The sequence below is a fragment of the Phalacrocorax aristotelis genome, chromosome 10 (assembly GCF_949628215.1).
Source record: "Phalacrocorax aristotelis chromosome 10, bGulAri2.1, whole genome shotgun sequence".
Lineage (NCBI taxonomy): Eukaryota > Metazoa > Chordata > Aves > Suliformes > Phalacrocoracidae > Phalacrocorax > Phalacrocorax aristotelis.
In genome coordinates, this window is record NC_134285.1 from 11673740 (window position 1) to 11688562 (window position 14823).

Sequence of the window (14823 nt, forward strand, 5' to 3'; positions counted from 1 at the left end):
CCCCAGTGATTCATATTTTTTGAAATGGAGGGATACACTGAACAAAGTTCTGCAGGGATTTATTCTGTCTCCAATATTGTGCAATATTTTCCTTAATGAGGAGGATGATGGGACAGAGCATACTTACACTTATGACATTTGTGGACAACACCAAGCTGGAAGGGGTTTTCAAAGGCCCTGAAGGACAGAATTAGAATTCAAAAGATCCTAAAAAAGCTGGAAAAGTGGTGTGAAAAACAAGGTGCATCCCTATTAAATAAGACACAAGGTTCTATGTATAAGAATAAACATCTAAACAAACACAGGATAGGAATGAGATGGTAAAGAGCAGTCTGACATAAAAGGATTTCTGGGCTTTAGGGGATTGAAGGCAGAAATGGATCAACACCACCATGCTGATATGAGAAATATGTTAAGATATGAGACGCCAAACCTCAAGAAAGATGTGTTCAGAAAGGCCGGATTTCTGAGACCTCTAATCACTCTCCATGAGACGACTGAAAGCATTCCTATTCTGTAGTGCAGAGACTTCAAAATACATAAAACATTGCAGCACAAGGAACAGTAATCATCTGCTCTCCATGTCCTTGTAGAAGAAGAGAACTAATGGACTAAAACTGCCTTAAAAGAAATGTAAAACAGATAATAGGACAAGTTCTCTAATGGTGAGTATACCACTAGAATAACATTAGAACTGGACCGGATTGTGTAGGTAGGCTATGGAGCCCATCACTGGAGGCTTTTTTAAAACGTGACTAGCATCTGTCAAGAGTATAGGTATATCCTTCCTGAGAGGAGTATGGATGAATGAGGTAATATTTTGAAAAGCCAGTCTTTCAAATTTGTACTTTCTGTGGTTCTGTGCAAGAGGATAACATGCATCCTACTCCATAATCAGTAAATTTTGTTCTCCACTATTCTAAAAAATAATAAATTATGGCTATTTCGCTGATAACAGAATTCTAGTTCTTCATTGACCTTCTGAGTTCTTTCTCTGAGTCTTTGCTTGCTTAACACAGACTAACAAATCAAAAATGGCACTGACGATAAGACTTGCACATGCGGATCAGCCAAGAAGGGATCCATAACTGGATATTACAACTTCACTGTAGCATACTGATATATTTTCATCTCTGAAGAGACTCTAGAATAATAAACTAAATTATGCCAGAAAGTAAGAAGCACACTGTTCTCCATTGCTGGGTCAGCTATATCAGGACAGAATATGCCACTGGCATATGCTCAGGTGAGATACATATGTAAGCAAAATATTTCTCAATCCCCACTTCAGCTGGATGAAATTGTCCTCAACCTTTGCTGACTGAAGGGGAACAATGCTGAGCAACTTCCTTTCAATTTTAACACTATTTCTGCCTTAGATCTTAACTCTTCAATTGCCTTTGCCCATGAACAATCCTGCTGGCAATTTGTTACCCACAAGCTATAGGCAGGGGACCACTAAGCTACTGCTTAGACATAACAGTAAATAACAAACACATGAAGTCTTGCTTGTTGTGTTTGTGTAAAAGCACCTTTGCCTTTATAATTTTTATACTGTCTAGTCTTTTCCGTCTAAAGACTTGGTATATTGGGACACCTAATAAACAAACTAGCGGAATGCCTGAAGTAAGGGAATTTTTAATAAAATCAGACTGCATAAAGGTTTACACTTATTGGTCATCCATAACCATTACGGTAAGAGAAAACAATAAACAAGTAAGGCATACAAATATTTAGAATAAATACTATAATGACAGGCACATTTCCACTAAATAAAAGTATATTAATTGTTGGAGGAAAAGTAATTTAATTGAAAGACAAAACAGGCAAAACAGAAAATCTGAGCTGGCTTATACATTTTAGCAGACTTTTTATTTCTGTGAAAAGGTACAGAAGTGTTTGATTTGTAAAACAACTGATACCTTATGGGAAAGTGTAAATAACATTCTTCTGGGCAAAAAACCTCTCTGTTGTGTAAGTCAAATTGCTGAATTTATCTTTTCTTAATTTGCATAGATAAGGATATTTGCAGTGCTCAAAGTGTGTATAACTGGTGGGTTTAATTAATTTCTCAACTCTGCTACTTGAGGCAAAAGATGAAGAAAACCAGAAATGTGGGTGGGAGTGAGAACACAGCACTGCTCCCTGCCCTCCCACAACTCAAATGCTGAAATTTGATATGAAAGCAGGGTCTTGATATCTCAAGAGTTCATCTGCTTATTGCCTTCTTAAAGGTTATAATCCTCTGTTTGTGAAGCCACAATGGGTTGCTGTAGAGAAGACTACAACGTCACAAATCCTATCAGAGGATTATAAGTCTGTCAGGTTGCGAGTAATTATGAAGGAAAAAAAAAAACATCAGAGGACACAAAAATAACCTTCATAAAAGGAGATACAGTGTCACATAATAAAAGTCTACTGGGAAAACCAGCCTCAGACTGTAGCACTTTTGCAAAGCAAAATCCCGGAAAATATTACAAGAATGTGAGTGCCATGGTACAGCATGGAGCCTGAGGGAAATGAAAAGCAGAAGAGAGAGGCTTCCAGCCAGTTTAGTCACAAGGCCAGTGAGATCCCACTCCCACCCTCCTCAGATGGCACTAAAACAGCCAGCTGATTTTGCAGAACTCTGGTCCTACACACTTGGAGCCTAACCAGAAACAAGGAGGCCAAACCTGAAACCTGATGAAGGCCCCATCTCCTAAATCACTGCAACCACAGAGAATTCAGCACCTTTCAGCATCAGAGACTTCATCTAGAAGACAGTGGGAAGCTTCGGTCACTAGCTCTTAAATTTAACTCATACACAAAGATGCAGTTGTCTTTTCCCCCATTTGTAACCTGTCACACAGAGTTCAGGCAAGCTTGCAGGCCTGAGATTCTTATATATATAAATAATTCCCATAGATTTAAACATAAAGTGGCAGCAACACATTCGGTATGAAAAAGGCCCTTTTACAGGAACATTGTGTGCACTTCCCAGGCTGGACTCATGTGGCAGTGGAACCTACAACTCTTTGCCCACACTACTACTAGTTTTCCTTCTTTTATGTTTCAACCCTTCCTAAAATCATTATTCAAAGAAATATAATCTCTGACTTTCACATAAGTAAGTGCCTGAAGGACGTAGATAGTGAATTAAAGAGGTGGAGGGGGGAGGATTTGAATTGTAAAATTAGTGCTGTCCTCATCTGCACTTCAGACTGAGAATGAAGAATCCATCTGTTTTCGAGTATGTGTAGATAGCACTGCCTTCACCTGACAGCAGCACAGAATTCCACGGCACTGGAAGGAAACTTGGGAATTTTACCATTCAAAAACAGGCACAGGGCATTGTTCAAGCAATAACAGCACTCTGAATACACAGCTCACTGATAAGTCTCCTGCCAGAGGAAAATCAGTTCCTTCTAACATTTGCACCAAGGGCAGAGCACCATGGATTTTGTGATCTGTGTCCTTGACCTTCTTTCCCACGTCCAGATGAGTGACATTGTCTCTGAACATCAGCTCATGAATATCCCTACTGTAACGCTTTCTCATAAAGACTGCATCCACAATAACCTTATTCATCAGTGTCTCAAATTAGATCAACAAGGTGCTAAGAGTTACTATGCCATCCTATCTCTTGCCAATTTTCAACTTGAACACATAGGAATTTTGGTGTCAGTCAGGACCATGAACCCTGCTGATTCATAAATGCTTGCAGGAGGAGATACACTTCACTTCCCTATGCTCCATGCTGTCAGCCCAGCCCACAACACCACTGAGTCAATAATGTGTTAATACCTTTTTGAATCTGACAGCATAACTGAAGATATCCCTGTGTCCAGCATTTTTCTGTTTTTGGGGAAAAAAAGCTTCTCCTCAGAAATCCACTGAGGATATCCGTATCTGAAAGACCATGTTTCCTCTACCATGGAAGGCAGCAACAGACCAAGAGGTTAAGCCAATAGAAAACATACAGCACTAGATGTCAGTATGCTGAGAGACACTCACATTCAGTGGCACCATGGAGAATCAAGAGTATAGCATGTAGCATGGGACTTACTCCTACAATCGCTTGATAGAAGAGGGGAAGGCACAAGACAGTATGTTTGATGACAGGCATTTACACTGTAGACTGTCACTTCCATTAAACAGAAACATTTTTTTTTGCTGGATGAAATGCCATCCCACTCATCTCAGATCCTTTTTGTGATGGTGATTAGACGGGTAGGTTGTCTGTGTTACAAGAATGTTTTTGTGATACGGCACAGAGACAGAACAGATAAGTGGCTAACATAAATTGCCATGAAAAATATGTATTGTCTCAAGAGCTATCACAGTTAGGGAAAATATGACTACTTACATGACTTGTGCATCACTGATGAGAAAACAAAAGTCTTCATATCATAAGGGACAGAGACTTATAGGGATGGCTTACAATACCATTATGTACAGAATAACACAACTCCATATGTTACTGAGGGTAGAATCTCATCTCAGAAGCTGCATTGCAAGGCTACAAGTGTTGAGAAATGGCAGCAGTAATGATCGAAGCTTGGAAAAACTGTCAGATGAAGAAAGATTGAAAGGAGTGAAACTATTTACTTCAGAAAAGAGACAAATATTTGAAAAGTGAAAAAAAAAGCATATGAAATAATGAATGGTAGAGAAGCTGGATTGAGAGTATCTGTTCTTGCTAAAATACAAAATCAGTTAAACTGCAAGGCAGAGAAATTAAGATTAGATAATAGGAATACTTTTAATTTTAGGACTTGTACTAGACTGTGGAAGATGTTGCTGCAGAGCACCATTAATTTAACAAGACCTGACATATCATTTTATGACTATGTGGAGAACAAGACCATGCAGATTTATAACAGTTAATGCAAACCAAAGAGTTTAAGAAGATTGCTGTTTCTGGGCATAACCTCTAGTGTAAGGGATAAGCACACACTTTACAGACACAATTTTGCATATAAATACAACTGGGGCTCTTGCACCCTATTGTTACACATCTAGTACTGGACAGAGAGCAGCTACTAAACCAGATGGAACACACACATTATGTACATGTCTATATGTGCACAAACAGTGCATTGTCTAATGGGCGTGCAGCCTGATTTTGAAGTACCACCTGTTGCAGAACATATGCTTGTATGCTTCTGCATGCAATGATGCTCTGGATGTGAATAAGAATATCCTTTAAAAACACAACATTTAATGCAAATCTGAAGGAAGGGGCAAAGAATCTAAATAAAAAGACAATGACAATGGCAATACAACACTACAAAGAGAGAAAAGACTCAAGTTATATATGTGTAGGAAAATGTACACATGCAAAACCTCAGGGAGGGTCAGTTCAACTGCATTGGGTCAACCTACAGAGAGGCAAGAGCAAGTATATAGGCCAAGGATTTGAGTTTCACCCCAACAGGAGACTCAGTCCGTGAATGGAGAATGGTTGTCTTATCCAGGAAGGAGCTGGTCTGAAATGAATTAGTTTACAGACATAGTCAAGTAATTAAAATCCCACAGCTTTCATCATATCGGTGATTTTTCAGAAATAGCACATGCAGTTTCCGTTTGTGACGCTTGTAGGAATGTGAGTATGGATTTGCAACACTGTATAAGCTAGTCGTATAATTAAGTATGAGAGACTCAAGAACAAAGAGGCAAATATCCATGTTGGTGGCAGTGCAGTTATGGATGGGAGGGGAGCAATTTTCTACTGGTATTCTCTAATCACTCAGATCTATCTTGTTTTCATAGCTGTTATTTTCAATTTTAGTTAGTTCAGGGCATATCTTTTTCTCTTGAGTATCTGAAGATGCTCAGCTATTATATTTTGCTCTGAGTTTTCCCTTTTTCCCCCTTGACTTCCCAGTCCTCTTTTGTCTGTCTTGTTCTCATTTCTTTTGTATGTGTGTCTGCAGGTGGCTTTTATAGCAAAATCTCATTTTGCTTGTCTGCCCTTCCTCCATCCTCTCCTGTTTTGTTACTGCATCACCTGTCTCATTTGTTCTTTTCCTTATGCCTGTAACTGCTCATTTACTAATAGATTCCATTCTGTGCCTATGGAGTGTTTCATTTTCCCTGTCTTCAAGCACCGAATCATTGACTTCATTGCTACAGAAAGGAATGAATCCCCAGGCCACTCTACAGAACAGGTTTCATTCTCCCACAGCTGAAAGGGAGGAGGGTGGCTGAGGTTAAGGGACGTTCATGACAGGTTGTTGGCTCTCAAACAGTGAACAAGCTTATTACTGCTAGCAGCCTACTTGCATCCCTCCCTTTAACCCTGAGTATTTCCAATAACCCTGGTAGCTTCTTGACAAGAATAATCAAACTGGGTGAACAGCACAATATTGTGTATAAACAATACAGAAAACAAAACAAACAAACAAATGTTTGGGGCTTTTGCCTTGTCTTGCCACATTCATACATGAGACCATGGTGTGTCAGGTGTTTCCACACTGGGTTCTTATTTGTATTAAATAATTGGTGAGATGCCCGTTCCTTGATTTCTAAATGAAGTGCATAAATTAGATATGACACCATCTTAATTGGATAGGCTGCAGCATAACTACAGCAACCAAATATATTATCGTTGTCACCGTGAGGCACACTAAAGCAACTCCAAAATTCACAATCAGGGAGGGGTGGAAACACTCCCAAAAAAGCATTTTCACTTGAAAAATGCAGTAAGTTGTTAGCGGTGACATCCGGATACAAGTTTCAATTGCACAGGCTGAGATATAGCTCAAGATAATAAACAGATACTGTGACCAGCAGCTGATGCTTTAACCATTTCCAAAGGCTCATCGTTGGTGGCTAGGATGTAAAACCCACTTTCTTTAGCTATAAACTGGTTTTGGTGCAGCTTCCTTCCAGTTCTTATTTTCTGCTCCATTTGCCTCCCACAAGCTTTTCTATACCTAGACCTCTTAAGGGGATAACAGTCAAAAGCACTCTTCAGCATCTGAAGACTTTTTTTTGTTTTTCTTTTTTTCTTGTATGTCTAATTCCCTGCTGAGCAGACATCTAGCTTTTGTGTGGTGAGCTCCAGCACGGTTTTTCAAACTTTTCCCTTTGGGCTGGTGTTAGGAAGACAGAGAGCAAACCACTAACACTACATCCAGAATGACTCCTCAAAGTCTTGGGATATTAGGAAGCCCCCTGGCATCATATTTCCTTGCTTCAGCAGAAAATAAGACAGGTTGTGAATATTGCAGGTTTTTTTTACAATATCACCATTGCTGATCAGGTCTGACTATTCACGCTAGAAGCTGTGACACAAACAGTTTTTCGACTTTTTGTGATGTTTGTATTCTCTTTTAAAAATAAATACATAAATTGGCAGTGGCACCGTGCAGCTGGTTATATGGAATACCATGCTGAGCAATGTACCACTGTCAGATTGCCAAAAGTAACATATCAGCACAACCAGAGCTTTCAGGTTAAAGTTGTCCCATTCAGTGAAGCCAGCTATTTGCAAACACCAACCACAGAATATCTGGTTTATAAGTATAAAGGATTTAACTTGGCACTAGATGTCAGTGATAAAGGTGGTAGGGATTTTTGTGGTTAAACTTTCTTCCAACTGTAACCAATCCTTTGTATCCCAGAATACTTTGAATAATCCAATAGATCATTGTTTGCTCCCCCAAATTTAACACTTACTATTTTTTCCAATTTCAGGAAAAAAAGTCAAAATCACAAATTGAAAAATCTCAAATTTCACATTGAGATCTTGAGATGCAGTTGTAGAGAAATGTCTTTGTTTCCTGAAAGAATCTCTATTCAGTATTGCTGAGACTGAAGGAGTATTTACAAGTATAAGACAACACTGCCGAGGCCAATACCTTTTTGAATTATAAATGTGTTTGCCCCAGAGTAGGCAAGGCAAGTCCTGTTTAAAACCTCCCAGTTGCTGATGGCTAAGCTTGGGTTTTCCCCAGTGGTTAGACTTACACTCCCCATCATCAAGCCTGCTGCAGAATTTGCATTACACCATTGTTACTTCAGTTACAAACATTTCCTAAATAGCATCCAAATACAGGTGAATTTACTCATCATCATTACATTAACTATAGGTGGAGAAAACAATAACTATATGTGGAGAAAACAACATAAATGTCCCATTTGCTTACTTATTTCTACCCAAATATAAGGAATCAGATCACACACAGTTTAGTGAGCTTGCAAACAAATGTAACATTCACCAGTTATGGCCAGTTAGACTAAAATTTAGTATAATCCAGATTTTGACAGATGTATATATCAAGCTTAGATTTTCCTTTTAGGCCCTAGGATTCCATTCCAATTAGAGTCTTTTTATAAATAGGAATTTTTCTTCAATTTTCTTCAATGCACTATGCCAGAGTTTGGCCTTTTGCTTAATTTACTTTCTGCAAATGGCCAACTGAATGAGTAATTTGAACTGTGTCTTCTATGTGATGACTTAGTCTTGTGTAAGCATCTGGGTATGAGTGAGGGGCACTGTCTAGTCAGTGCAGCAGTGGAAGAATGAGTGTCATTTATTGGCTTGAAATTAATAATTCAGGAGAGTTCTGGGCTTTTAACAAGACAAAAGAGAAGTCAAAGATTCTCTGGAAATGGAAAACATATTTCTTTACACCTTCATAAACACTCAAAGAACCAAATGCCAACAACAGTAGTAACCCAGCAACCTAGGAACAACATAGTCTGCTACTGAACACCTTGATGAAAAATAAGGACCCCTAATTAATTTTCCCAGGTACATTACTTCACTACATTTAAAGAGATGACTGAGTAAAAATGATAGGTATAAGTAAGAGACAGAGGTAGAAAAAAAACAGTCCTGGTTAACTACACCTTATTTACATTGTTTTTGCGAGTCTCCACAGTTGCAAGTCACTTTGGCAGTAAGCTTAGAAATGCTGGTGCTCACAACATTCTCATCATGGTGAAATCACAATGTTTTAACAGACTGAATAATATGAATTGCCACAAGGGAACTTCATGGTAGTAACATCTATAAAGTGCTGATTTCGAGCTATGCAGAAGAAAATTAGTGAATGTAGTGGTAAAACGTTGGTACCTTCCTTACATTAAAGGTCCCACCCATACTGGTAACTTTAGAGCTGCGCTGTTACCAAAATACAGCTGTGCTAGCAGTCCTCCTCAAAAGTATACTTGTAGATGCAAGTGTAGAAAAGAGACATTTGGAAGATATGGATGGTTTAGAAAGAGTGGTCAGCTATTTTATGGTTCAAGCCATTAGAGTAAGATGCTTTCCTCAGCTGTACTGTAGAAATAGAATGGGAAAGGAATAGGATTTTGCAAATTCTTGCTCTAAGAGAAGAGTCACGCCACTTAGTTATATCATACATACCAGTACTATAGCTGAACAGAAACTTACTAAGAGCTTTTATTTATTAGAAAATAGCAATTCATTAAAATAACAAATGTTTCTATGAGAGGGTTAACTTAACAATCTTACCCTTTCAAGGTAAAACTATCAAAAAGATTCAAAATGTGTTCCAATACTTTTTTTGGGAATTCTGGAACAGAAAAATTTCTGGTTTTCAATCCAAAATAACCTTTTTCTTTTTAAAAATGAGACAATTTATTTTATATATATATATAATTTTGAAATCCTAACAAAACGTTTCTCCTGATATGACACAATCAAGTGCAAAAAGAAATCCAACTTCAGATTTCATTTGTTTGGTAAAAGAAAAAACCCACTGACTGAAAAACTCTTTTGTTATGAGAAAACAATTTCTCATTCAGCTCTACTTACTATCCACAACCAGTTTGTTCCCTATTAATAACAAGTAACAGCAAGAAGAATCATACTGTTATTAGATGGTAGCACTTCTACCATTTTTCTTGAGTTGCCTCGAGGTGCCCTCACAACTTGTTTATACGTGCATGTGGTAGGAGGATGTGATTACAATGCTCTGCAGAGGCAGGGGCAGCCTCAGTCTGAACAGCAGAGACTGCACCAGGCAGCCACAATGGTGAAGAAGAAGGAGGTAGTTAAAAAATGCCTTAGCTTTCCTTCTCTCTCCCGGCGGTAAATCCGTTAACTGGCTTCAGAGCTCCTGCTCTTGTACTATGCTTCATTAATGAGCTGCGGAAAGCCAAGTGGCTCAATTCCCTTAAAATCCTGGCAAATTGCAGGATATTTGGCTCCTGCCAGGTCCTGTGGGCACTTGGGGGTGGTCCACTCACTCCATCATAATAAGCCTTCTTTCCCCTAACTGCCCAGCTTTCTTTCTACATGGTCATAAGCCTGTACTTGATGCTGTGGGAGTTACTGTATTGTCACCAATTCAGTACCATAGTTTCATTGCAGGAGAAAAATGCAGTCATCTGTGATTTCAGAAGCCATGATAAGGTTCTAGAATTGACAATAGGCACCACATACCTCAAAATACACAGCCTGGAGAAAGACTCAGCAAAACAGATATGTTGAGCATGTTGAAACCTGTTGAAATTTAGGTTTGCAAATTGAGTGCAGCATACAATTCTGACCAAACTTTTTAGAGGCTGGAATCAAATACTAAAAGCAACTAATGAATTATGGTATATCTTTGAAAGAAAAGTATCCAGGCTGTATTCTTGCCTAAAAAGGAACAAATCAACTACAGAATGGATATGGGGTGAGTGCTGATATAAAACTATACATACTCAGTAATTAGCTCCTGCTTTTAGGTATGTCTGCTACAGAAAATGTTATTGTATGATATTATGATACCTACTGCCAGGGAAAGGAAAAGGAGGAAACATAAGGACAAAGTGTGAGCTTTGAAGAAATTACCTAATGATAGTCATGAGCCAAAATTGCATGTTCTGCACTGTGGGGCATATCTACAGAACACAACATAATGCTGTGCAAATAATATAGCTGGTTCTGGTATTAAAAGAAGCATAACTGCATATATGCCACAGCCTGCTTGAGCCAATTTAAATCAGCCTGGCTATTTAACCACACAGACAGTGATACTACTGCCCTGTATTCAAGCTACCCTGGAACAAACTTCAAATTTGGTTTGTATCCTAACGCTGCAGGAAATTCAGCCTTTGCGTTGGTGTTCAATTGTTTCGAAAGCCTATTTTTTAGTCCAAAGATCTGTTTTATACACAAGTTACCATATATTGCTACAAACATTCATCAGCCTTTAATCATGCGATTAACTCTTTGAAGTACAGGTTTGCTGTACTCAAACTCCCACTTCATAGTAAATAGTGTTTTGTTGCATTAAATCTCATTACATATCCTGTCTAATCTGTACTGGGTAAGGATGTTAAAACCTTAAGACTAATTTATTTTTTTTATTAATGCTTGTCGATTTTCTTTAACACAGATCCACCACAGATGAATAACGTCATGCCAACATCTCCCCTCCTTCCTCAGATGGCACATCAACATTCGTATCCCAGTCTGGGACAGATCACAAACCCATATGAGCAACAGCCCCCAGGCAAAGAGCTTAACAAGTACGCCTCTCTAAAGGCAGTTGGTAAGTAAGCAACACGATGCATGACTTCTCCTTCAGATCAGTATGTTGTGTTTGCTGTTGTCAGCTGACATTCTGCTTCAAAGTTAAAAACAAAGTCTCACTCATCTGGACTACTTCATGATAGAACTTCATGTAGAATATCATGTTAGTTGGAAATACATTAAGAATTAACAGGGGGACTACAAGTAGTGATAAAAAACTTACATGTAAGAATTGGACATCATATGCATGTGTGTCTATATATGCATACAAAACCACACCGTACCTACTGTACACCATTCTTCAGTGAGTTTCACCCGTGTTATATGCGTACTGGTCAGCCCTAGCTCTTCATGCCCTTAATATGCCTACCTATGCATTTTGGTATGCATTTTCCAAACCTATCTGCACAAATGAGAGAAAAAAACATCAGATATGTTGCAAATTTAAAGCCCATGTTTAGACACCAGCTAAATAATTCCTAAAAGAGAAGGTGCTTGACACTTCTGAAGTACGAGCTTTCACCTTTTCTGCAAGATGTGCGTTAGTAGGTCACTGGAGAAATATTCTGAGGCCTTATGGTTTCAAACAATTAGTGCATCATAAAACTCCTAGTAAAGATCCCAGTGGTGGGTATTTTCTGTGACCGATTAATGTCATACACTATTATTTTAAGCAAATGTGGGAACATCCTCAAATAAACAGTTGTGGGAAGGGAAAAGGCCAATAGTGGGCAAAGATTTCAACCTAATTTTCATATTGGAAGCGTAAGTTGATAATACTTTTCAGGGGCTATAAATACTGCTGCATGCCATGTGAAGACAGGAAGCCTTTATCACCTTATATTTCAGGCCCCTTCTAGGCAATAATAAATTAAGAACTGGAGGGGTTTATTCATAAACAGCTTCTCACTAACCCTTGCTCAGCTTACACATACGGATGTTAACATCATTTCCCCATTAATTTAGAGCAGCATCATGCTGCCTATTTCCAGAAAGAGCTATTTGGCTCAGAAAAATAGAACAGCTGAAAACATTCTGACTTAAGAATCTAATATTCATCATGCCAGAAAAATTTTTCATCGCAAGTTGACATTCCTTTATCCAAATTTCAGGATAGCAGACTTCTAACAAAATGTACACCAAAGTCCCATCTCGAACAGTTTAGCTTTGCTTTAGCATGCTGGTTTTGTTTCTCATAAGTGGCATTTTTTAATCTGTTTATAAAAGACAAGGGTTAATAGCTTTCTGTTGAATTTTGAATACAGACAGAGTAGCTTTACAATTCCTTCTTCAAAAGGTGATACTGTGTAATAATGTGATGATTACCACAGATTTATGCACTGATATCAGGCTTCTTTTTCATATGTCAATTTAGGTCAAGCCAATCATCAAAGCTAAAAGGTACTTAAGCATAATAAACAAGAGATGAAACACTCAGAAGAAACTTCTCTTCTCCGCCCAAGAGGCACTGAATGTACTTTTTAAAAAAGAATTATTAAATTAGAATTTAGATATTTCTTAGGTGCCTGAGAACAAGTTTTTAAAGCAGCTAGATTATAACCATACAGTTAAATCAACCTTGAAAGACTTCACTTCAGCTCAGTTGTATAATGACTCTTGGAATCTTAAACTAAATTAAATATAACTTTCAGGGACATTTTCTTCCAGGAGGATTGCACCATCTTTCCATGCTTTTCCCTTGTCCTTCCTATCCCCTCTCTCATTTTTTTTCCCTCAAGATATACTGGCCTTAGACCACACCAGCCAAGTTTTAGAGTCAGGTGAATTTTCACAAGAAAAGTACAAAAGCGCTGCATTGTTATCCAAACTTTTCAGCAGAAAACAGTAGAGATTTTGAAACTGTTAGAGATTCACACTTTCTGTCTGGACATATGGACCAACAGTTAAATATGCTCAGTTTTAAACCCCTTTCAGACTCTCAAGCTGCCATTCCTCCCAAGAGGCACCTCTTGAGTACATCCCAAGATCACAACGCAGGTTTTCCATGATGCCAGCCAGGCCTAGGTTTGTGGCCACAAAGCTGACATCAAGTTAGCCAGACTGTACATTGCAGAGTTCATACTGGCTTTATGAGAGTTCTGAGAGGAAATAGCAACCGGCCTACATCAGGCCCACCAATATATATTTAACCTGATAATATATTTTGTACAAATAGACATAGGCTGAGTTCGCCCTGACCTGGTATTCATGTCACAGCGTGATGGCATTCTTCATATACTGACACATTTGCCACAACAGAAATTTAATAAGGGATGTATTCTGTACTTCTCCATGCATTTGAGGCAAACCATATTAATTTAAATGCCTCTTACTCTGCATGATCCCATTGTTTGGGTGTAGTCCACTGTGCTTAATTATCTTCTTTAACGGGGGGTGGGGGAGGAGGAAGAAGCATTCCTATTGCTTTGTAGCAACTGTAGATGTAGCTATAGTACATTAATATCACTCATCTTAATGTGGCCATAAGTGGTAAGAAGTTTAGATAACTGAAAAAGTAATGCTTTACCAGAGGCAGTATTAAATTAATTTCCACACAGCTGCTTTCTTCTGAACTACAGATGTCCTAAAAATTTGGCTGTCTAATTTTAGAAGTGAGCTACTCATCCCTCAGTGACTGGCTGCTGTGAAAATTCAGTTCATGGAAAAGTAGAGAGTCACAGTAATCTCTGCTCTGGATTGTGTTCGGGACCCACATTAAATTCAGTACCTGAGACTCAAGCACTGTGAAAACAAGAGACAACAGTGCCATTGCTATTAATTTGCATTGTGTTACTGAATGAGAATGACCAATACCTTGGTAGTGAAGCCAAGTTGATCTCTAGGAAGCTATTTTGAAGCTACACCCTAGAGTCCAAATCATACAGCTTAGTAGAGTGCAATTTGAAGTTGGACTGTTCATGCATGCATGCAATGCAACGTGTGCATTGCAGGGTGTCTGATTCAGCACAATGGGGGGAAGAGAGTTGAAAAGGCCAATGTGGATGTATTTTATTTAAAAAGTAAAATATTTTTATGAGAACCAGTTCAAACTGCACAGCCGAAACCTTACACACTCAATGGAAGGGGATATTTTCCTCATTTCTTGTTAGGAATGTCTTTATTTGTTGCAGCCTCCAGAATTCCTTAAGTACTGACCAGTGGCTACTGACCAAATTCACCTTTTTCTCTTACTGTCTGCTGGCATTTACATCTCTGAATAACGTGAGGATATTCTGTGCCTATTTTATATTCTCACATGTGTGCCTGGAGTACAACAAGGTAATAGTGAGTCGAGATTTACTTACTGTTTTCTTCACTGCACCAGAATTTTACTCTCCTTCTAC

The 14823-nt window shown here is 38.5% G+C and overlaps 1 protein-coding gene across 2 annotated transcripts in view; it reads left to right on the forward strand.

Annotated features, from left to right (window-relative positions):
• Nucleotides 1–14823, forward strand: part of SHISA9 (shisa family member 9) — a 195395-nt gene that overhangs the window by 161763 nt on the left and 18809 nt on the right. For both annotated transcript variants that reach the window (XM_075105232.1, XM_075105233.1), the window contains exon 4: nt 11343–11498. In XM_075105232.1, coding sequence (XP_074961333.1) covers nt 11343–11498 — 156 coding nt within the window. The remainder of the gene's footprint in view (nt 1–11342; nt 11499–14823) is intronic.